Source organism: Bipolaris maydis (genome assembly GCF_028858645.1).
Source record: "Bipolaris maydis strain C4 unplaced genomic scaffold PSV08scaffold_11, whole genome shotgun sequence".
In the NCBI taxonomy this organism is placed as follows: domain Eukaryota; kingdom Fungi; phylum Ascomycota; class Dothideomycetes; order Pleosporales; family Pleosporaceae; genus Bipolaris; species Bipolaris maydis.
In genome coordinates this window covers 946,458-969,618 of record NW_027093867.1, presented here as the reverse complement: position 1 = coordinate 969,618, position 23,161 = coordinate 946,458, and the positions used below count along the sequence as shown (strand labels likewise).

Sequence of the window (23,161 nt, the reverse complement as noted above, 5' to 3'; positions counted from 1 at the left end):
TCGTACAGGTCTAGGTCGCTGAGGGTCTCGTCTGGCTCCTCAGTTGGGTAAGGTGTTGCTATCCGTAGCATCCCAATCTTGACCGCTCCTTGCTTGACTTCGTTCTTCGGGCAGTCCCTGCGGAAGTGTCCTACTTCGCCGCAGCGGAGACATGCCTTACTGTCGTAACGCTTTTTGCGTTCTTCCGCGGAAAGGCCGTCGTTAAACTTTCCTCGGGTTTTGTTTTTATCCTTAGACTTGTCTTGTACCTTGCCGGTCATGTACGTGTCTCCGTCGTGATCCTTGTTACTCCGATGTCGTCGGGTGTTGGCGAAGGGTGGCCCTGGTCTGTATCCTTTCTGGGTTTCTTTCCGTTCCCATAATCGCGTATCGATTCTTGTCGCCAACTCGATCAACGAGTACAGATCCTTCGGCTTTTCGTAATGTACAAGTTCGTCCTTGATATTTTCCTTCAGACCTGCTTCGTATACCGTCCGGAGTGCCGAATCGTCCCAATTGATTCGCGCCTGTAGTTGCTTGAACTCCGCCGTATAAGCTGATACTGCTTTGGTCTGCTTCAGGCGAGATATCGCTTTCTCCGCCTGGCTTTCCGCGTCTACCTCCCCGAAGATGCGTCCCATTTCCTCCTTGAAGTTGGCCCAACTGCTGAACAAGGTGCGCGTCTCGTCCTTTGTTCCTTTGTTGTCGATGTCTTTTAGAAAATCCTCCACGTAGGGCTGCATCCAGCTTGCTGCTTTTCCCTTCAGGTGTGTATTGGCCATGAGAATTTTTTCTTCGTCGTTTGGCACTTCGTTGTAACCGCAATACAACTCGATAGTGGTGAGGAACGTCCGTAACCCTTCCCGGTTACCATCGTATTTGTCTGGGGTTGCCATCTTGGGTTTCTTGATAGGCTTTTCGTTCGGTGTGGCCATCAGCTGACTCGTGAGTTGGTTGATCATATTCTGCAACTCGGCGATCTGTCTAGCCTGATTCTGGCCTTCGCGTCTAAGATTAACGAGTTCGTACTCGGGGCTCCCTGCCGCCGGCTCGTTGATACATCCCTGGGTATGACCAGTCATGTTGACGTTCTCGTCAGGCACCGGGCCTGGAATGTTGACATACTCGTTAGAGTTCTGTGACATGGTCTGAATCTTAATCGGACGCTGTTGGTTAATCCTCCACTGAATCCGTGGGTGGTCAAAGTGTTACACGGGGTTGGGTGCTAATACTTCTCTGGCTCGGTCCGGGTTAGGGCGAGTAGGAATAGGGACTAGCTCCGTGAGAGTTGTCTGGCGATTCGTAGTGGAAAAGAGTTATGGATGTAACCGGGTTTTGACAACGCTAATCTATTGGATAGACTAACATGTAACTATCTTGTGAAGTAACAATACTAGTAAGAAAGTACAATTTGAGTTGACCACAACGAGAGTAATAATGAAATCCATCCATCCTTATATCCTCATTGCTTCCAGTCCTGCCATCTTGTTCATCTCTCCTTGGCGAGATGGTAGAGATGGCACTGCCATCTCTCGGCGTCCTGCCATCTCAGATGGCTGGCCTTGGCGAGATGGCACATCACGTGACTCCGAGCCCCGCAATGATCCATTACCTTTTGACGTGGACGTCCCTAGGCCTTCAGCCGTCTCGTCATTTGTCAAGGAGAGAATCCTTCTTGTTACTTGTAACAATAACGCGTATTAAACTTAGTTTAAGGAGTAGCTAACTTGCTCCTAAATCTTCTTATAAGTATAGCTAGTATAGCGTAGCGTGTAGATACGAAGTCTCTTATTATAAGATAGATATAGGTAGTAGCGATAAGAGCGAGGCGTTATAGGTTTATCTATTATTACTTAATATAAAGAGAAACTCTTTAGAGCTAGAGTAAGATTAAGGGGGGAGTAGTCTTAGTATAGTAATATTAAGACGTTTTGGGCATAATTAGAGCTATTTTGAATTATTCGAAGTACCTCTAGTAAAAACGGGATAATATACCTACTATGAATACTTTCGTACCCCCGGGTATGTAGCATCTTGGCACAGCTCCGGCTCATGTTCCCTAGTAGGCGGGGCACAGCTTTAGCTCTACTGCGACTTGGAACCTACGACGAAACGTGCTGGGACCAGAACCAGGTGCATTGCAGCTCTCTTGCCGTGCGCCCACAACATGCTAGTCCAAATTTGTTAGTCTTCTACTACTGAAAGAAGATGACCTCTTCTCTCTTTTCTCTCGTTCCTGTCCCATGCACAACAGTATTTGACCATCTTGAAGAGTTTTTAACAGCGTATAGCGCTACAGCAAAAAAACCGGAAAGACACAAGAGAAGTTCCTGGCAGACCAAGGCACGAGTGGCTGTTGAATGCTATCATGTGGGAAGGGCGTTTTCATTATAGAAAACTGACCAATCCAGCATTTATTACTTCACCAGGGACCTGGATCATCATGTAGTCAATCTTGGACATGGCAGTGCTTGGCAGGCGCTGCACTCTCTTGCCTTTGGCCTCTGGTCTTGGTGGTAGTTGCGTTGGAGGGGCACCCCAGCATATTCCGTCGTGTTACTCCATCCTGGCCAACCCAACGTGTTACGCGGCAAGTACGCCATGACTTTACTATTGGTCGCACTCGCGTTTCTTTTTTGCATGTCACCTATCTTCCATCAATCCACTCACTCGCATTGCATACGAAACCGACATGGCATACCGAGATGAAAAATCGAGATGCGTAAGCTGAAGATCAAATCCGCGGAACCAGGCGACATAGCCGCTATCCGATATGCCCTTATCACTACACCCAGGACATATGCGCCGAGGGCAAGCTGCAGATTGCCAATGCTTGCGATAGTTGCGATCCCACAGCAACATCACCAAAGAAAGTTTAGTTGCAGTCGTCAGCATTAGCGTTACACCAGGTAAAGAGATCCCGAAATGGCTGGGCATGATCGAGACATCATCACTCGTGGTTTACCAAAAAAAAAGAAAACAATTTTTGAATAACAAGTTCTGGGGCTAAGTGAATCACATGTATGTTGACTTTTAGGCTGTGCCCGTGCGTAAAAGGTATATATTGACCGTAGAATCCGCAAGTTATGTATTTTCACAATGGTACTTTTGATCAGCTCGACAATCTACTTCAATGAATTCAGGCCAGCAACGGAGGAAAGCAACTGTTTCTGACAGTGGTGTGCAGAAGAAGAAGAAGAAGCCGACGAGAAGCTCTCAGGTAAGTTCGTAGTATCTCCTACTCGCTACAATGCTCTGCTAACTGACTTGAATAGGAGACTAATCGGAACAAACCCAATGTTCGTAAAGAACAGAACATTGATGCAGGGGGGGAGAACGAACCTGGGCATGTATCGGCCGATTTTTGGGATAGTCAAACTCCAAAAACCCGCGACCTGGATGATGGAGAGGGCCACATCATTTCAGTACAAATGAAGTGCTCAAATCAACACCTCACGAGCCTCCGTAACTGGCTAAAGACACAAAGTCGACTACCCGATGTCATTGCCATCCAGGATCCTCCCTTACATCTCGCCTTCTTTCCTGTGTCACTTTACAATACCTGGTTTCGTGGAGACAATGGCAGTGGCGACCGTGTTGCGATTACAGGCGAAGACAGCCCTTACTACCGCCTCTATTCTCCTCCATACCCGAATGCTCATGAGAAACGGGCTTTATTTGATGAGAGGAAGAGGATTGAGGAGGCGAAGCAGAAGCTCGATAATCAACCTGAAGGATGCAAACAGCTAGCAAAAGTTGCATTTCTGGTACACCAGTCCATTGAGGAATGGGCTGTATCCGAACCTCCTACCTTGCCCAACAGAGGCCTTGTAGCGTCACTGCACATCAAGATCGGCCCAGGCGAACTTGTTGTCCACAATTTCTACAATCACAACCATCCAAACGGCCGCTTGGATATTGCAGACCTCATAGATCCTTGTGGCGATGAGCGCAAGGCTCATGTTGTGGTCGGCGACAGCAACCTACAGCACCCTCTCTGGAGCCGTAACTGCAATGAGAAGTATATCAGCAGGAAAGCTAAAAGTCTCGCGGAAGCAATGAAAGCCAAGGAGATGGTGTGCAAGAATGATGGATCCATCACTTATGCTCGCGGTCGGCGCAGCAGTTGTGAGTATGCGTCTTCGATTGACATCATTTTCGTAAGTGGGTTTCTAGCCGATCAGTCCTGGTACAACGTTCTGAATGTCCCCGGGTACGAAAGCGACCATGCTATCACCTCAGTCACAATCAGTATGGATTTGCGACGCAAGTCTGGAATACGATTTCTCTGGAAGGAAGCCGATCGAAGTAGATACAACGACTTCGTTGCATCACGCATCAGAATGCTGACCCTTCCTCCAAACCCTAACGAGGCCGATTTGAACCGCACGCTGGGCACGTTCCGAGACATCATTCATGAAGCAATGTTGCGTCATGTAACCATCCGTGATATATTCCAACATCATCCGATTCGACCGTCATCCATCAAGGTAGATTCAACCAAGAATTCCGAAGATTATCGTAACAGGGTGGAAAGGGAATCCAAGAGCAAATCCGGTGTGCATCGCCTAGCCAAGAATGTCTCGAACCATGGCAAGCCGCGACCTCTAAAACACACACCGGATTTCGAGCCAACCCCCGGTGAAATCATCACAGAATACAGTGAAAAGGTGAGATGTTTTGTTGGATCAATTTGGCCCCTCTACAGGTACAAAGGGCCCCCAAAGAACGCACCGGATGGTAGTGCTTCTCCAGAAACTCGTGTAAGTGTGCTCAGACAATACTCCTTTGACAACTGGCGCTATCACCTACTTACGCGTACACAGGCTTCTCTGAACAATAACAACACGTCATCTACGAATACAAACTACTCGCCATTGCCATTGCCGCTGCTCGACCCTGCCAGGGAACAATACGATTCCGACCAGCAGGTAACGGAGGAAGAAGTGGCAAGATTGCTGAAAGACGCATCAGACCATAAGTCTCCTGGTGTAGACGGCATTCCGTACGAGGCACTGAAAATATGTGGTGATGTCATAACACCTACTCTGACCTGGATCTTCCAAGCGTGTCTTAACCTGCGTTTGCACCCTACCAGTTTCAAGGATTGTATCACCGTTCTTATCCAGAAACCTGGCAAGGACCCATCCCTGCCCAAATCCTATAGACCCATCGCCCTTCTGAACTCACTGGCAAAGTTACTTGAGCGGATAATAGCGGATCGATTTAAACGTCTTGTCCTAGAAGTGGAAGGAATGCTCCCATTTACACAATTTGGCGCGCCGGGCCGTAGCACGACTCTTGCACTAGAACTGCTAACGACACAAATCTACACCGGCTGGACAAAAAAATTCAAGGTCAGTCTGCTCGGTCTTGATCTTACGGGTGCGTATGATCACATTGATCGAGGCAAACTGCTGGGCAGATTGATCTCACTTGGTATACCTGATTGGCTGGTCGAGATTACTTGGTCATTTCTGTCCGATCGCCGCACTTACATTCACCTCCCCGGCTACAATGGTGATGAATACTACATCGATGTCGGCGTTCCTCAGGGAAGCCCCCTCTCCTCATTACTATTTTTGTTCTACGCGGCGCCCCTCCTAGACGAATTCGCCAAGAACTACACCTCCGCAAATCTTTTTTCTTTCGTTGATGATACTTACATTCTCCTTTCCACAAAATCATATGAAGAAAATGTTGCGAAAATGGGCGTCATCCATGACCGGCTGTACAAGTGGGCAGATCAGAACGGCATGCGCTTTTCACCTTCCAAATACCATATTATGCACTTTTCGAGGTCGGGGCAGGGAAACAAAGACGAGGACTGCAAGCTTTTGCCGAACATGATCGGTTTCCAGAGTTTGAGTAAGGAAGAAAAAGAAAGCATTTTGCAGCCGACGATGACTATCCTTGGGGTAGTTTTCGATCGACGCCTCACTTGGGAGGCCCATGTCAACTATGTAAGCCCTGTCTCTCTTCGCCACTTCATCTTTTCGCCCAAAATAACTTACATGTAGACAGATAGCCGAAAAGGTTAGGAAGAGGTTGAAAAACTACCAGTCCCTCTTTAGGTCAACCTGGGGTATTCCGCTCGAGCAACGACGTGATCTTTACCACCAACATCTCATTCCCATCATTACATACGCCTGCCCCGCTTGGTTTCTCGATGATCCAATTCAAGAGGAAAGCCACGAAAAACTACGCTATTGCATACCAAAGGAGACCATGAAGCGATTGAAATCCCTCCAAATTGAGATCCTCATTCAACTATCCAAGGCTTGGAGACGAACTCCTGCAGAACTTTTGCAGAACGAAATGCATATTCTACCAATTTCTCTGAAACTTCATGCGGTTGCGATGAACCATCGGTGCCGAAAACTTGGTTCGAAAGAGTACGAGTTCATGCGACGAATGCGAATCTTGGCTAGGGGAGAGGGAAGCAATCATCCTCACACCCAAATGAGCCGGCTAGCAAATGATTACAAGCGTCAGATCTTTAAGAACAAAGCAGCCTATTACCATGAGGCAGAATGCGACAGTATGTGGGCAAGGGCAACGACACGAAAATCTTGGATCAAGGAGTTCATCGACATGAAGACATTTGCCAAAGCGAAGAAGCAGTTTGATTTTTGGAAGCGCATGCAAGCAACCGAGCCTTCTCGCACTCGGAAGTTTGCGCAACCAGCGTACCAAGCGGAATTTGGTGAGCACACTCTGAAGCTCTACCACGGTCTGAATACCTTACAGCAAACGATGCTCTTAGGAATGCGCACTGGAAACATTGGCGTCAAGGCCAATCCAGTCTTCCGATATCACCAAAAAAATATGGACATGAGTTGCCCACACTGTGGATACATTCCTCACACTATCAAGCATATGCTATGCGCATGTCCAGCTCTAAACAGGGTGAGAACACACCTGACGGCAGCTGCTGGGCACAACGACTTCGATACCTTCATGAATCGCGACACTGAACTTGCCACATCATGGGCCATTGCGTACATGGGTCTGACTCAATTCGATTCGGTCAAGAAGGATCAGTATATGTTTCCTCGGGAGCAGAAGATCAAATGTAAGGGAACCTGATTTTGGCACTGATTACTGTTTTTTTTTTCCTCGCTACATAGTATCAATGTCATCCTTTCACTAATTGGCTCCGGCCTTTCGGGAACAATTTTTGTGAAACAAAATTTTGGGATTTATTAGAACTAGTCATACAGATATTCGAATCAGCAACCACGCGTAAGTATGTACACAAAGGCAAAGTTGTATCGAAGTCTTTTGATGACTAACTGCTATCAGGCGCCCATTCTCAGCTCCACCCATCGAAACCGTCACGGTAAGTATGTACTATGTGTACTTCGCGAGGGTAACATGCGGCTAACTCTGTAGCCCGCCCATCGATATCGTCACAGTAAGTACTGTGTAAGTGGTGAGGATAATATGCAACTGACTCTGTAGCGCCAGCAGCGTCCACACGAACGACAAGGTAGGCTATTTGCCCTCGCCCAAAAGGATGATTAAACTAATCATAAATGATAATTACACAGCCTGCGACGCCTTGTAAGTTTGTCCATGTTCCGAAAGACTAATAGATCTAACCAAAATCAAAAGGCTCGTACCCGGCCGTAAACACCCAGCTCTCGACCAAAGAACCACAGGATCAACCCCATCCACGCCTTGCTCTCGTAGGTCGCTGTTCAATTACTGTTTCTATCATTCCTATTGGAATACATAGATTCTGACAGACTAAGTTTATTCCACAACCTGTCGAAAAACTCCCTCTGCTCAATCGTCGGTTCTGTGGCGTTGATAGCCTCGTTGATGAGGTCGATTTCACCACTGAGCCAACGGCGAGTGTCCTCCGATAGTCCTGACCCGCGTTCGAGCATGATACGCGTGCCTGCCAAGTAGATCGGTACGTATGATGAAGAAGAGGTCAATACGCTTAAGTATAATAACACAATTTGTAGCGCAAGCGTTGACGTTATCCACATACGCGTACTTATCCACGATACGGATACTGGTCAGATCCCCAGGCATGGCATAGTCTGGCCGAAGAACACGCAGCTCGTGCAGCCCATCCGGTATCCAGCGGCTAAGTTCGTGTTCAACGTTGCGAGATGGCTGGCGAAAGAAAGCTGGTATAGCCTTTGGAGCTGCGGTGGTAATCTTGATTGGTTGTTGGTGTCGTAAATTCAGCTCGTCGCGGGGAAATACTCGCGACAGTGGCCACGAAACGAAGCTCGACATGGTAGTGAGGGGAGGTATGAATTTCGGTTCTTTGCGCATCTATTGTCATTGCTGACATTGCAGTCGAGATTGAGTTGTGATGGATTTGTGCCTTTGATGAGATGTAGGGAATTCGGTTCTTTGCGCATCTATTATCATTGCTAACTTCAAAGGAGACGATATGGCGAATATATGGGCACAGGAGCGCTTTGCGCAATGGCAAGTTATACCAAATTCACTTTGGTTTTGATCTCACCACTTACCGGTGACCAGTGTTCTTATTGCAACCATAGTTCATTGTCTCAGTAAGTTTCAAACAACTGTCGTCCGTATTAGCCAACTGCTTACTTGTAACCAGTCGCAACCGTAGTTCGCTGTTCTGCTGCCTTCGGTACGTCACATTACATACGCTTCCATATTGTCCAATCACTTACTCATAATTAGTCGCAACCGCAGTTCGCTGGGCTGCTGCCTTCGGTAAGTCATATTACATACGCTTTAATATTGGCCAGTCACTTACTCATAATCAGTCGTAACCGCATTGTAAGGAAGGATGTTGCTATTTTCAAGTATCCACTAACATGGTTAGTTGGTTATCGTACCCAATGGAGATTTGTCTATTTGACATATACCCGTTGAGAGGCGTATGTATGTTTCCTTTTGACTCATTGATGGCCACATGCTGACCAATCTCGTCCAGTTTGGTAGTAATACCAACCCGTTTTTCAGGGTTCAACAGGGTCTCGCAGAGGTAAATCTCTCAGCCGAGCTTCTAAGGCTTTTGTGGAGATGCTAATACAACATGCAGGTCCACCCGAATCCTTTTATTACGTACTTTGACTGTAAAGCCAATTTTTTTGATACCCGATTCTGGCAGGTTGGGGTGTGGCCTGCCATTCTTTTCTGAGATAATTGATCTGATACGCTATATAGCAAACAGAGGGAAAAAATTCAAGCGATAACAACGGCCCCCCACCGTTGCAAAAAAAAGGTCCTCCTCTCTGCAAAGTTTGATGTGTGATGTTCTGATATGTGGATGCCTACGCATAGCCACATGTACCATGGATAGCAGAAGTCCGCTCCCGTGGTACGTGACCACAACGCCATCATAAATACTCGTCCTCACCCAATTTTGACCCGGTACTATAATACTAACAACCTTGTTCATATTCACACCATCCTCTCACAAATTTGAACAACTTCAAGCCAACTACCAGACCTACGCGAAACTCTACCGTACATTGACAAGCATGTTCCCTTTTTTCCAATTACCCCGGGAGTTACGAAATCTGATTTACGACTACTATGTCCGCTGCGATGGCGGCTACGTGTACGATGTGGAAACGCGGAAACTTCGACGAGCTGATGGAGACCCTGTTTTTAACGCACTGGCCTTGACATGTCGACAAGCTGCGTTCGAGCTCGAAGGACTGGCTTTCCAAGTGAACACGATCACATTTTCGGCGGCCTACACGGAATCATTGCGTGATCAAGCGCTTTTACATCACCATGTGATGCGTGACTGCCGCGCTTTAAGAAAATATCTGCTCAACGCGGTACCCTCCAGACTGTTTACCCCCGAGATGCTCGAACTTACGAAAGAGGCATATCCCCAATTTGCAGAACATGTCGTATATTGGGGAAGAGATAGGGGAAACAGGGGAAACATGCGAAACGTGGAAAGCATCTACACTTGGAAATTCTGGTCGAGAATTTGGGAAAACATTCGTACTCGGGAATTCTGGGCGATAACTTGGGTCAATATTTGTCCTTGGAGATTCCGGTCGAGAAATAGGGAAGCACACCGACTTTGGCCTATCTTTGGACATGATAGTGACGCACGATCTGTCTGGGGCGACTTTGAGCTGTTCATATTGCAGCTTATGGTTAAACACCCGGCCTTCAACGATACCGTAAAGAGTCTGCGTCCGCCCTACAATGTTCCTAGCAGGTATTTGGACCTGGTGCGATATGGAAATTCATACCTCGAACCTTGGCGCATGATTGAAATGGCTGAGCTCAAGCGCCTGGCAGACATCGTATGCAGTCCCCAAAGGGTACACAAGTACCATCCAAAGACAACATTCAGATACTCTGCAGCTGCTCTGGCGCTTCAATTCTTCAATTCACGTACCGAGAAGGTCCGCAATTCGGTTCGTAAGATCCTTCTCATTGAGGACGAGATATCAGTAGGGCAATCCAATACTCACGGTCGCGGCTTCATTTCGCTCTGCCAGAAAAACAAAAAACTGCACGTTGAACGCCGCGTAAACCTCTGGAACGCTGTATTTGCACCCGATTATAGCCGCCAAGAAGAATATCTTAACTGCTGGTGCTATCGGGGAGTTGACTCTATGCAAAACGACCGTCTCAAGGCCTCAGAGGTCTCACAGGTAGTCGGGAACTGGATGGTTGAGGCTTTGGCATTGCCCTCGCTCGGAATGCCTGAAGGCTCATTTACTCTTGTCTTAGATGGAGACCCTATACCCGAACACACCTCTAAAGTCTTCCAAATAATGCAGCGAGACGCCGCTTGGCAAGCTGCGCTTGGCCTATGTTGTTCTCGAGGTCTAGTACCGGAACCTTCTTGGACACAACGTAGATTCAACAGCTGCTTTATTTTTGAAGGATTTCCCGAAGTAATGCAGAGACTTTCCACTACTAGCTCTCTTATCAGGTGCAACTTCGACCTTGGTGTACCTTACGATGTCGAAACTATAATTGAAAACAATCGTGGTCTCGATTGGGATGGGTGGTTTAGCCAATGGTTCAGCCATAGCCCGTCCGAATTCCAGACCGAACCACCGCTGCCGCCATGGCACGAGCTTTGGTGGCTACGCGGTTTACCTTTGTAGTTAGTTTATCCAAGCTATCTGGCTTTAGAAACTTTTGCTAGGTCGCTCTGAGAAATGGCATCTTTATCGGATTTAGTTTTGAACATTTTTTGCAATACAACGCCAATTTCGTCTCATCAGTTTTTGCATCGTTTTTGATCTCCTTAAACATCTGGCATCGTGATGACTCAATTTCGCTCACCCAACATAGCATAGTTCGTCGGGTTGAGTATAATTAAACAGTTTACTGCATCGCCAATATACCAGCCAGGGACTCAGATCCCGGTGTCATGACACGTTGCAAGCCAATCGAGAGCTTGATTTCTAACATGGATCAGCTCCATTACAACAACCGTGAACCTAGGTATGAAATCTACTACTTAGGCAGATCTTTCCAGAAATTCCCGACGTCTTGGCCGAACAAGGTTCTTGGTCCAGCTCATGAAAGTGACCTGGGTCTGCAGCCGGCTCATGCTAGCACGAAGCGCTGGTATACAAGTATCACGACCCAATTGATCCGGGCCTGCTAGTGGAGAGCTTCTAAAATGACTCCTCCAATCTCTATAACGTTAGATCCCTGTAGAGATAGGTCTCCAGTCATCCCATAAACCTCAAACTGTATACCGCAGGCATGATGCATACATATAATGCCTGAGGTGTAGTCCATGCTATCTTGTTTGGAGAGAAAATAGCATCTCAATAATCTACACAAATCCTTAGTAACGTTGATATCTCTACTGTAACAGAATTGGACATCACTGCTCCCAGGTCAAGGGGCGACTCGCGCTTGAGGGAGATAATAGCTGAAAAACGATCGCTACAATAGAGTTCATTGGATATGAGCCATCCGCGCCGAATATAAATCCCAAATTGTACCCACTACATGATCCCATGCTACTAGACCATAGTATTCAAATTGATTCTCTCTACAAATGCACGGAGAGACTATTCTCGCTCGCACTTTGGAATGCCATATAAAAGCTATTAGAGTAGTGCGAAAGTAAAGACAATGAACCATTAATGTGAAAGAGTATTTATACACGGAATTCTGCTTATTTTGGGGTGTGGGTATAGAGTTTGTGCATCGCAATCATCTGTAAGTGGGATGTTACATACAATGATTACGTACGTACATACTAGCAGTAGTAACACATGCGTTGCGCCACAACGCCTACAACAGCTCGAACCGCCAAATACATGTAAAGCTGTTTCTTCGCAGAATAAAGCGCCAACCCTTATACATCAACCGCACAATGTGGTCTGAAGAATTTCCAGGTTTCGAGCAAGTCAGTACTGACGGTAGCTCTCTCGGGAACGGAAAGAAGAAGGCTACAGCTGGTGTTGGTGTTTACTTCGGACCCAATGACCCAAGGTGTGTAAGCATCAGCACATCCCAACACGCTATGCGCACTGCATCATGCCTCCCTACTGACTAGACGACACATAGGAATTATGGCGAGCCCTTGGGCCCGGGCCCCCAAACCAACCAACGCGCTGAGCTCAAAGCTGTCCTGAAGGCCTTGCAAACGATACCCATCACGCAGAATCTACTCATTGAAACAGACTCGACATACGCTATCATGAGTGTGACGGAATGGTATTATAAATGGGAATGGAAGAGTTGGAGGAAGGGCAAAGGCGCGCCGTTCAAGAATATAGACTTGATCAAACCGAGCGTTGGTCACTTGGAGCGGCGCGAGGCGATAGGCAGCGCAACGTATTTTCGTTGGGTCAAGGGTCATACGGACAATCCAGGCAACGAAGCAGCTGACAAGCTAGCTGTCGCAGGAGCAAGGTACGCTTCACGAGTGCCCTACATTTCACCAGACCCAGCTCTGAACACATGTGACACAGGCGCGAATACGTACGACGTTACGGCGAACCCGAGGAGAAGGAGAGGAGGCCGCGATGTACCTTCCGCGAGGCCCCGTTTGGCTGGAAGGTGGTGCGACACCCAGATGGAACCGAGACCCTCGAGCCGAATCCACAAGAAGTGAATAACTACACGAAAAAGCAGAAGAAGGCGGCGGAAAAAAGAGAAGCTGAGCGGATAAAGGTTTTCAAATCTAGACGCAGAAGAGGAGGAAGCGCAGCGCAGCGTATGGCTATTAAAGCCGCCAGAGCAGCAGAAGCGACCAAAGCGGCCGAAGCGACCAAAGCGGCCGAAGCGACCAAAGCGGCCGAAGCGACCAAAGCGGCCGAAGCAGCAGATGCATGGCTCGCTGAAATGGACCCAGATCCGACGTCAGACGTTGCAGCACAAAGTGAATAGTTGGTGAGGGGTTCGATCACATTGTCATGGCTGACAGCAGAAGCCAATGTCTTCGAAGCCAACAAATCAAGAAGCGTCAAACGTCTTCCCATCCATACAACACTCTTCTCCAGCCGCCGATGCATTCATATCAAGGTAAAAGAACCCAACCCTGGTCTCAATATTGTTGCGGTTACAGTTTCGCCCGCAAGTATATGCTGGTGCGCTGTTCGGCACCACAGCTTCAGGGCGACGGTACTACATTTGTAGCATATCCTCAATCCAGGTCCAAGAGTTGGACTCGGCATGTTGGCATGATGATCGAAGAATTCAAAAAGAACACGAAACAGGATGCATCCCTGTTGATAGATAGGTAAGGGTCTTTTCCTTTTTTTGGCTCTCAGGCTTGCCTTTCAACGCCTCAAATTCCGTTGGCAGAACTTGTGCTTAGCTGAAACAACCAAGTTGGATTGATTTCGGCAGTTCTCAAATGTCACTTTTTGCTGTTAGTACATAGTATTAAACACATCAATGGGCGGCCCAATCGACAAGCTGGGTCATTTGACATGAACGCAACCGGCCTATTCAAACAAAACAACAAAACTACATTGCTGTTCTTGATCTAATATATCCGTAGTTCTATGCCTCTAACAAGCTCTTGACTTCCTTAACCAGCAGCCGATCCTCAGCATCCTTTGCTTGCACATTACCCATGGTCCCTGCCGCATCCATGACCCTCCATAAATCTCTCAGCTCACCATTCATATCAGCGCCATATACTAACCATCCAACACTAATCACGCTCATCTTCTTATTGTCGCTCCACTCCTCCTCAGTACTTATGTTTTCGAGCAGCGAAGCGAGAAGCTCCACCTGCTCGGACTCTTCAAGTTCCGTCTCCCAAGGCAGGGAGTGTGAGGGGTTGGCGCTATACTTCTTCATCCGCACCTGGTGGTTGGAAGAAGTAATGTTCATTGCTAGATTAAGGGCCGAGGCTTTGAGTGCGGGATGTTTCTCGTCGAGAAGAGCGGTCGTCAAGATGGAGATGAGATTTGACGAAAGCGGCTGAGAGAGAAGGTGCGGTACGAAGAGTTGCGAACTGAAGAGATTGCACGCTAGGTGCAGTGTGGTGAGCCGGAGGGGATATGGTGCGCTGTCACCCAGTTTGTCAACGTGGTCAAGTAGATGGTGTACTGTTGCTGGTGTTCCCGTTGCGCCTTTGTGCTCCTCTGCGAAAAAGCCAGCGACACGAGCGTCGGTGAGCGCTATCCTAAGCAGATCCAGCGCAGTAAATAGGAGCTCGTTCGGGAGCACTGAGGTGCTTTTTCTCAGGAAATCCGCAAACTTCGGGAGTTCGGTCAAGGGTGCCTCAATCGCTCCGGACTTCTCACGGGCTTGGATAAAAGCGACAATCGATGACACGGCAGGATCGTTTCCGGCATCTCCCATCTTCGCAACCAACTTCTCCAATGGTGGTACCTTTGTAAATCTGATAGGTCTTTGGCTCTGCCGCATGAGCAAAGGTGTGCTCTTGTCCAGATGTGGGTGCGGTGGAAATGCTGAATTGAGCAACATCTCCACATTGCTACGCAGCTGCCTTGGATCGGCTCCACTCCACTCATCTCGTTGCTCTCCCTTTAGATATGTAATAAACGTCGGAGTAGCGCGTACGTTGGGATATCGAGTATTAATCGAGCTATCGGCGTAGCTAAAATCAATCTTGATGAACACACACTTCATCCCTGCCTCCGCTGCGAGTTGGTCGTATGGCTGATACATGAGCTTGCAAGGAGCGCACGTAGAGCTAGTGAAGAAGATGATGGCGCAGCGATCCTTGGCGAGGCCAAGTAATCGATCTACATCCCTAAGTGATGTGACATTGTTGACTTTGCCCGTGTTCATTTCTAGTTCAGTCATGCTGCCAGAAGAAGCTCCTTTTGCTATTCCATTTGACGCACTTGCACTTGACGGTTGTACTTGACCCGCTTGGGGCGTGGGTGCCTGTACAATCGGTCGCATGGCAGCGTCAATCTGCGGTTTGAGCATTTGCCCAAAGGGCGTGTTGAGAACGGTTTGCGGAAGAGAAGTGATATGATCCGGTATTCCTTTGCCAACAAGGAACATTGCAAAATCGTTTGAGAAGTTATTACAGTTATGTGCAAACAGATCGTATGACTAGAAAACGTCAGCAGTTGCTTATGACACGGTATATGGAGTTCACTTACTTCGGGTGTGTATATCTTTTTCAGAGATTCTAGATACTCTAGAATGACCTCCATTGGAAGCGCAGTCTGTCCCAGCTTGATAACCTCCATCGGCCGACCGTGGTGTGTTGCTCCCGCTCTACATGTCTGCACTCCTTGTCCGAAGTAGTATTCTATGCCGCCAAAGACGATGGACGTGTGGTATACAGCATCAATTTGTATTCCAAGAAACTGGCGAGACATGCTCTTTGCCAGACCCTAAATCTGTTAATACCGTTGCTTTCTGAAAGGCTTCTATGAGAGCGCTATGCATCGGAGACTTACTTGAGATAGGTCATACACGTAAAGTTCCACGTCCATGATAGAGATCACACGTAGCCAACTCTATCCGTTCCACAATACTACTCTGTTGTCTGGGAAGTATCTCTGATTTCACAGTAGGGTACAAGATCAGCGCAAGCCTAGAATCTTGAAGCCTCACGCGTTGGTGTGTCGATGTTGTGGGTCTTGTAGGCGGAAACGGTGACGTAAAAGAACATTCCCGAAAGTCCCACGCGGGCGATCGCTACGCGCACCGCCACATCTCTTATCGCCACATCGCGTCAGCACCTGACCGTGCTCCCAGCGAAAGCCAAATCGTGGGGAAGGTTGTAACGCATAATGCAACGACGCGAACCCTGCTTCACAAAAGAGGTCCAGCCGATATACATACACGATAGATTGCCTTGAGATCTTTCGACGCCATTCCCCTTGCCATTACTGAGTAGTCCGGTCTACATAAGTCTTTTTGGTCAAACCACTTCGAAGCCAGCAGTTTGCGGGTGAGCACCGACTCGGGGTCTTTCTACAGCGCATTGCTTGGGATAATACCGTCGCAAAGAATAGCGGTGTACTAGTACATGAAATTACCCTTTAGGTTTGTTTCGGGATACGGAGAGCTTAATTAACTCCATGGTATGTGCTCACAAGCATGAATACCGGGACTAGTCCAAAATCTCAATCACCGGCTTTCGGCCGGCCATAATAATGGCGAGTCGAAGAAATTCAACGGCGCTTATCGTTTTCGCAATCGCACCATGAATCCTCTCACTAGTGATTGCAGTAGAAGAGCGATGTATCGTAAACTCCATGACTGACATATGAATTCACTACAATAACCCATCTAGTCATCTATCATCTTGCTAAAAACACTTTAACAATCCAGAGTAACGATTGCCGCACTACTCCAAGGAACATCAACACTAATCACACCATCTTTACTTGCGTTTACACTCTCCCCACGAGTGACATTGTTCAGCCGAACAGGCTTTCCCTCATCCAGCTCGTAGTTGTAGCTGTAGCCATCCCAAGTAACGCCCGTGATTGCATCACTTCCATTTGCAACCAACCTTTGTACCTGGGCCTTGCCTTTGGAGCAATCAGGCAGCTTCAAATCATATCTCTCGATAGGCCGCGGAAATGGAGTGGTGTAGTTGTTGTCAGTTGTATTGTAAGTGTGGAGGTCCACGAGTAGGATGCGAGCCAAGGTGTTGTTGATGTAAGCCGCATACTGGGCAGAAAACTCAGAAGATGAGTCGAGGTGAGAGATGCGCAATTGGGTAGAGGGTGACTTTCGATGCATGAAAGCTGCAACAGCCACGTTTCCATAATATGGTGGCTTCGTTCCTTTGGTTGTTAAGTTTGTTTCGATAGGCTGCCATGCTTGATAGCTTTAGATTTCCCGTTAGTCGGAAGTTAAAAAAATCAGCGCTGCAAACGATAGACTTACCGATAGTTTGTTCCTTGATGCATATGTGAGCGGGATATGTTATGCGATGCGAGGTACAAATTCCAGTCAATTCCCCACAACGCCGCCCCAAAACTGTTGCTCAAACCTGGTCGTCCTTGTCTGGCGAGCGAGTTATGCTCACCCATGATAAAAGGAACATCTGGAGGTGGCGCATTATTTGATTCCCTGATTCCTCTCGACAGGTTAAACTGAGCCTCTGCGCTCAACATAACGTTGGTGTGGTTCATTAATGTGCCTTGCAGCGTAATGCCAGGGGCGGTAGACACACCCATGTAGTTATGGAAAGCAACTATGCCTATGCTGTCATCCTTGTCGATACCTGCTCTCCATGCTTCGACAACATTCAGAGTGGCTACTTCTGCGGCTGTAGGGCCTGCGAAGCTCGGTCCCATGAATTTAACGCCAACAAGCTCCGGACATGCCGCTTTGACGATTTCTTGAATAGCCTCGGTTCCATTCAGCCACTCAGACACATAGTCAGCCTCGGTGTAATTGCTGGTTCGGTGGCCGGACATGCTGAAGAGATCGGGCTCATTACCATACTCCCAGGATATAAGGTTGCTCCCGATTGCTTTGCATGCGTATGAAACGGAATTAAAAGTGTCAGCTCTGTCGGCGGGAGAATTGGCGCCCAGATTGAGACCATGACTAAACTTTATACCCTTAGGCATAGTTTGGTATGACTCGAAGTAAGACGGACCAATCGTGATGATGGTTGGGTAATCGGTCGAGATGTTCGGTTGAATGATACCAATAATGTTGGTCTTCTGGGATTCATCAAAAATTGCCCAGTCCCTGAGTCTTCAGTTAGAGCTGCGTATATCTATCTGCTGAAAGAGCATAAAATTACTGTGTATTTCCTCCCACTCGAACATATGGCATGGAACCTTGTAGTTCGCCCAAATTGCTCAAAAGATTTGCTGTGAAGGTATTTGGATGTGATAGGTTGCCTGACAGTAACGTGTAAGCATTGAGTTCTATCAATAGAGGCTGCAATTCAAAATACCGGCATAATCGGGCCATGACGAAAACTCGACTGAAAAAGAAACGAATGAGTCCAGTGGAACTCCTGCATTTTGTGGGCTTGACTGTTGGATAACAATTGATTTAGGGCTTGAAGGTATGCGAGCAGCCTTTACTTTCACGAGCGTCACAAGGCATGACAATAGCAAGGAGCCGCGGTTGGTGAAAAACATCTTGCCTGCTGGATGCGATACTCGTGATACAAAACCATTGCCTGTAATTTATCAACGCTGTCGGCAATTGAATTCTGGTCGCATCTTGTTGCGGCCTTTGCACGACGCGTTGCTTGTCCCGTAACCTTTACCCCATCTGAAAGATCTACACGTGATGTGGAGGAAACAGGGGCAATGACGAACCGAAAGGTGGGGTAATCCTAGACAGAGAGTTCATCCGTGCTTGGCGCTAGCTAAATCTCACTCAAACATAGAGGTCCTCCACCAATAAAAGAAGGTATTATTGGCTGCCGGGGAACAAGAAGTTGGCGCGTTCGCGCCATTAATATGGCCAAGCCCCCACTTCCCGACTCTCGTTGCAGACCGTTACTTCGGCAGCATGCTTCCTGCTCCCGGTGAAGCTACACAAGTATTCCCTGTCATACTGAGGTTACAACCTTGCCTTCAGTGTAGGATGGCATTGGTAACAAGTACCGCCTAGATATTTCACAAGAGCTTGATCGTATAACAGACTAGCTGAGTTGCAGCCCGAGATATCCCCTGGACATGAAAGATGGTATCGACAGCTCCAAAAGCGGTGATGAGTAGCTCCTGGCTGCGAGCATGTAGTGATGTTAGTGCTTGTCACGTTGTGGAAGCACCAACCTATATAAGAAGGAGAAGTTAACGTAGCATCTTGCATAGCATAGATGGGACGAATAATAACAGAAAGTCTTTAAGCCAATTAGATCGCGTTAGTTTTTTTTTTTTGCGAAAGAAAAGCTGTCGAGAAAGGATGTACGTGCTATGCAGCTGAAGCTGCACGAAGCGCATGGCGCATTTTGTACTATGAAAAATGCGCCAGAGATCGTGCAAACACGGACTTTGTGGTTTTATGTCTCTTTACTCAACTTGGCCAATGTAGGACGTTAAAAAACCTAGGTATCTTTAGTCAGCCTAGAGAGAGAAAACATAGCAATACCACTCCTCAATAAGATCGTCGATGCGTCTTGCTGACAATCAAGTATCTTGCGGTTGCCGCCTTCGCTAGCCTCACGTAAGCAATATATAACCACCTCATTGTGTGACCACACCTACGAATGCCCAGCCTTGATGCAGTCGTGCGTTCCCCATGCAGTTGCATGCGCCACCCTACCTCTATCACAACTGTCTTCGTTTGGCCCAAGATCCTGCACATGACAATGGAGCGAAGAAAACTTCTCTCAAGCTAATTCCAGCAGCTCGTCTGACTCCTCGAGCGCCGTATAGTGAATATAGAGCAGCAACAATGCTTTATCGCAAATGTTCGTTATGAGCAGCTTTCGGGAATAAGCTCACCGATCAAGCATGGTTTTTATGGTATAATCCTGTACACACATCCCCAACATATCGGTTCTGGCTCTATCGTTGGTTGTTGCATCTGCACTTTGTGTTTATTGAAGTGCTTGTGCAGCTTGAAAAAGGTGCATCATGTGAACGCTCTGCAGCAATTTGTCCCTTTAAGGAAAATGGACGACAACAAACAAGAAGATCTTTGGCAGATTTCCCTCCTTAAAAGTTGTACCCTCAATGGTTGTCCCACCCTTCTGATCTTCTTTTTTTCATTTGAATCACTTCTCCTCATATCCTTCATACCCCACTTGTTTGAACGAGAAAACTGTAGCTTCACTATGTCGCTGCTTTCTACTCCAAATATCGGTGTCGCCTTTGGCGTTGCCGCGCTTTTCTTCGTGATCCGCTATCTGCTGGTGAAGAGACACCAGCTGCCTCTTCCTCCAGGTCCCAAAGGCCTCCCGATCCTGGGTAACATCAAGGACATGCCCAAGGTCAACGACGTCGAATGGATGCATTGGCTCAAACACAAGAACACATATGGCCCGATCAGCTCCGTCTCTGTTCTCGGCCAAACGTTTATAATCGTCAATGATGCAGACATCGCACTGAAGCTCTTGAAGGACCGCGCACCAAATTACTCTGCAAGGCCGAAACAGATATTTAGTGGTGAGATGTACATCTAACCTCAACCCGAAAGCATGTCTTTTCGCAAAAGCTAATACAAACAGGGTGGGCTGGAAGAATATGCTGGCCATGCTGCAGCCTGGTGCGGACTTTAGACAGCAACGTCGCAACCTTGCTAAGATTGCTGGATCAAGTGTCTCTATCACAGCGTTTGATCGTATACAAAATGAAGAGGCAGCACACTTTTTGCTAAATCTTTTGGACAGCCCCGAGAATTTGTTCGATCATATCAGAAAAGAAGCTGGCGCAGTGATATTGAGAATCACTTATGGGTATACACCAAACGCGCGAGGTCCGGATCCACTGGTCGATATGGCAGAGCAAGCGATGACCGACATCGGGATTGCAGGTGTGCCAGGAAAATGGACCGTTGATCTACTACCGTTCTGTAAGCGAAAAAAAAAACATTGGCTGTTGGAACGCATGCTCAGTTCTGACACTACCCCAGTGCGCTACCTACCCGATTGGTGTCCAGGCACCGGCTTCAAAGAGGTAGCCCGAGAAATGAGAAAGAACTTCTACCGCAGCGCTGAACAGCCCTACAATTGGGTCAAGGAACAGATGCGAAACAAAAAAGCAAAAACATCCTTCTTATCCCAGGCCATTGAGTTTCTGGGCACAGAGGCTTCGATGGAGGATGTTCATAGATGGTCCGCAGTCTCCATGTACTTGGGTGGCTCTGACACAACAGTATCGGCTATTATGGACTTCTTTCTAGCCATGGCTGTCTTTCCAGATGTTCAGAAGAAGGCACAGGAAGAGTTGGACCGCGTGATCGGTGGTGATCGATTACCGACTATAAGCGACAAAGCTAGCTTACCGTACATTGAAGCAATGATCAAGGAGACCCATCGTTGGCACCCTGTTGCACCAATGGCTTTGCCCCATTGCCCTTTAGAAGAGGATAGCATCAACGGGTATAGGATTCCGAAAGGGGCTCTCATCATGACTAATATCTGGTATGCTCCTCATCTCTTATTTTGTGCTGTTTTTAACGTCTTACCCATCGTAGGTGGTTCACCCACAACCCTGCCACATACGCGGATCCAATGACCTTCCGGCCCGAACGCTTCATAGAAACACCGACCCATACCGCCGAACCCGATCCACGAAACTGGACATTCGGTTACGGCCGTCGTGTCTGTCCCGGTCGCTATATTGCCGACAATGCGCTATTCACAACCATCGCGCAATCGCTAGCAGTATTCAAAATTGAGAAGCTCGTTGAGAATGGGAGGACAGTAGAACCGAGAATTGAGTTCAAGCCTGGTATTGTTAGTCATCCAGTTCCATATCGTCTTAGCATTAAACCAAGGAACGAGAGGTGCCGTGAGTTGATTGAGAAAGCTGAACAACTCTACCCGTGGGGTGAGAGCGATGCACAGACACTGGAGAGCATGAACTAGGAAAGAGTCATGGCATGTATATGCCGCAAACTGAAGACAAGTGATAGTAAGAAGTTGCATCAATGTATAGCATTATACAAGTGTAGTGATGGCGTTTGCAGTTGATACTGAACATACTCATTTGAGGACCTGCATCAGGGTAAGCATAAGGTTTGGGACGGGGCTCATTGCATAAAGATAGCCACCGTCCTCAGTCAATGCAACATCATGTGCAGATCAATCGTAGATGTGCTTTCATTTGCCGGATGTAGGAAGAGTCATGCTGAGACGAAAATATGTTTGCCCGATCCTAAACCCCAAGCCAACTCATCGGCTTGACGCATCGCAAATCCAAGGCACGTCATCAAGATATAAGACGACGAACAGGTATTAATCTTGCTTCCCTGTCCACACTTGCCAACGGAAGGATAACGAGTTGGCAAGCTCTAGCATAATTTGGAAGCGGAATGAGATGACCGAAGTCAAATAAAGGACTCTTCACTCGTGGCCTGCCACACTCGTCTTGAGTATTGCAAGGCACCTGAGATAAGAGTATAACACTCAAAAGCCCAGACTGAACGTTCTCTTGTCAACGGAAAGCCTGTCTATTGTGGACTCCATAAAAGTCCACAAGAGAGAGTGCACAACATCGAAAGACATTGTACCATGTACCAAACCACAAGCGGACACTTGGCCCGCAGTGATCAGGTCTGGTCTGTGCTCATTTTGCTAGAATTTCTCCTTCGCAAAAAGAGCTTCTCGCAACGCGGCTGATACCAGATTGCGAAAGGTGTCAGAACCTTGAGCGATTGTGACAGATGTGATTACATCCATGTTCACTGGCCGCTGTAAGAATAAATAGCCATTGGATCAGCTTCATCCCAAGGCTTGTGATCCTTACGCCGCATTTCGTCCTGACCAAAGTCAGAGGTCGCCGCTGCGGGTGTGAGGAAACCGAACACAATGGTTTGCAGGTTGCTCGGCGGTTGGGTGCAGCCCAAGTACGCTCAAAAACAAGATATTATGCCAAGGGCTATGTATTCGGCCTGTCAAAGTCGCCCGAAAGCGGCTTGATATCTGTTGGCTTCTTGCTCCGAGCTTGGGTTCATGGCGTACCAGCCCACCCATCCTTCGGCGCTGGGGGTAGGAATCCCCTTGCTAGAGGTATATGGCACTGCGTTTTATTTTCTTTTTAGTATGCGCGTCCGCATGGTTTCATGAGCCTTGGTTCCAGGTAAGCCTTGGTTCCAGATGAGGGCCGGGTAGCGTCGACATGATTGCAATGCAGTC

The 23,161-nt window shown here is 47.7% G+C and overlaps 5 protein-coding genes across 5 annotated transcripts; 3 read left to right on the top strand and 2 right to left on the bottom strand.

Moving 5' to 3' along the window:
* Positions 1 to 8,395: 8,395 nt before the first annotated feature.
* Positions 8,396 to 11,069, top strand: PSV08DRAFT_354143 (uncharacterized protein; the record flags this gene model as incomplete). The annotated part of the gene is made up of 9 exons (XM_066092871.1): positions 8,396 to 8,433; positions 8,488 to 8,519; positions 8,573 to 8,605; positions 8,659 to 8,691; positions 8,745 to 8,757; positions 8,804 to 8,858; positions 8,915 to 8,965; positions 9,023 to 9,056; positions 9,421 to 11,069. The coding sequence occupies 9 exons, from the start codon at positions 8,396 to 8,398 to the stop codon at positions 11,067 to 11,069; spliced, it is 1,938 nt and encodes a 645-aa protein (XP_065948706.1).
* A 1,232-nt stretch (positions 11,070 to 12,301) lies between these two features.
* Positions 12,302 to 13,585, top strand: PSV08DRAFT_364384 (ribonuclease H-like domain-containing protein; the record flags this gene model as incomplete). Its single annotated transcript, XM_014220822.1, has 3 exons — positions 12,302 to 12,420; positions 12,496 to 12,843; positions 12,903 to 13,585. 3 exons carry the CDS (start codon positions 12,302 to 12,304, stop codon positions 13,318 to 13,320), a joined length of 885 nt encoding a protein of 294 aa, XP_014076297.1. The 3' UTR covers positions 13,321 to 13,585.
* Positions 13,586 to 13,883: 298 nt separating this feature from the next.
* PSV08DRAFT_227852 (PPPDE putative peptidase domain-containing protein) lies at positions 13,884 to 16,003 on the bottom strand. Its single transcript, XM_014220821.2, has 3 exons — positions 15,828 to 16,003; positions 15,525 to 15,761; positions 13,884 to 15,474 (listed from the first exon to the last, which is right to left on the bottom strand). The coding sequence occupies exons 1-3, from the start codon at positions 15,861 to 15,863 to the stop codon at positions 13,939 to 13,941; spliced, it is 1,809 nt and encodes a 602-aa protein (XP_014076296.1). The 5' UTR covers positions 15,864 to 16,003; the 3' UTR covers positions 13,884 to 13,938.
* Positions 16,004 to 16,617: 614 nt separating this feature from the next.
* Positions 16,618 to 18,504, bottom strand: PSV08DRAFT_207120 (glycoside hydrolase). The gene is made up of 4 exons (XM_014220820.1): positions 18,299 to 18,504; positions 18,143 to 18,242; positions 17,272 to 18,087; positions 16,618 to 17,212 (listed from the first exon to the last, which is right to left on the bottom strand). Exons 1-4 carry the CDS (start codon positions 18,486 to 18,488, stop codon positions 16,696 to 16,698), a joined length of 1,623 nt encoding a protein of 540 aa, XP_014076295.1. The 5' UTR covers positions 18,489 to 18,504; the 3' UTR covers positions 16,618 to 16,695.
* A 1,633-nt stretch (positions 18,505 to 20,137) lies between these two features.
* PSV08DRAFT_364381 (cytochrome P450) lies at positions 20,138 to 22,123 on the top strand (the record flags this gene model as incomplete). The annotated part of the gene is made up of 4 exons (XM_014220819.1): positions 20,138 to 20,475; positions 20,531 to 20,874; positions 20,935 to 21,445; positions 21,499 to 22,123. 4 exons carry the CDS (start codon positions 20,138 to 20,140, stop codon positions 21,890 to 21,892), a joined length of 1,587 nt encoding a protein of 528 aa, XP_014076294.1. The 3' UTR covers positions 21,893 to 22,123.
* Between the last annotated feature and the right edge of the window lie 1,038 nt (positions 22,124 to 23,161).

Bases quoted from the DNA above. Each gene is read 5' to 3' on its own strand.
- PSV08DRAFT_227852 (XM_014220821.2), bottom strand. From the start codon at position 15,863: ATGGACGTGGAACTTTACGTGTATGACCTATCTCAA. The intron at 15,762-15,827 runs GTAAGTCTCCGA...TAACAGATTTAG, and splicing joins ACGTGTATGACCTATCTCAA to GGTCTGGCAAAGAGCATGTC. The intron at 15,475-15,524 runs GTAAGTGAACTC...GACGTTTTCTAG, and splicing joins AAAAGATATACACACCCGAA to TCATACGATCTGTTTGCACA.
- PSV08DRAFT_207120 (XM_014220820.1), bottom strand. From the start codon at position 18,488: ATGTTTTTCACCAACCGCGGCTCCTTGCTATTGTCATGCCTTGTGACG. The intron at 18,088-18,142 runs GTAATTTTATGC...CTGAAGACTCAG, and splicing joins CGAGTGGGAGGAAATACACA to GGACTGGGCAATTTTTGATG. The intron at 17,213-17,271 runs GTAAGTCTATCG...GGAAATCTAAAG, and splicing joins CATCAAGGAACAAACTATCG to CTATCAAGCATGGCAGCCTA.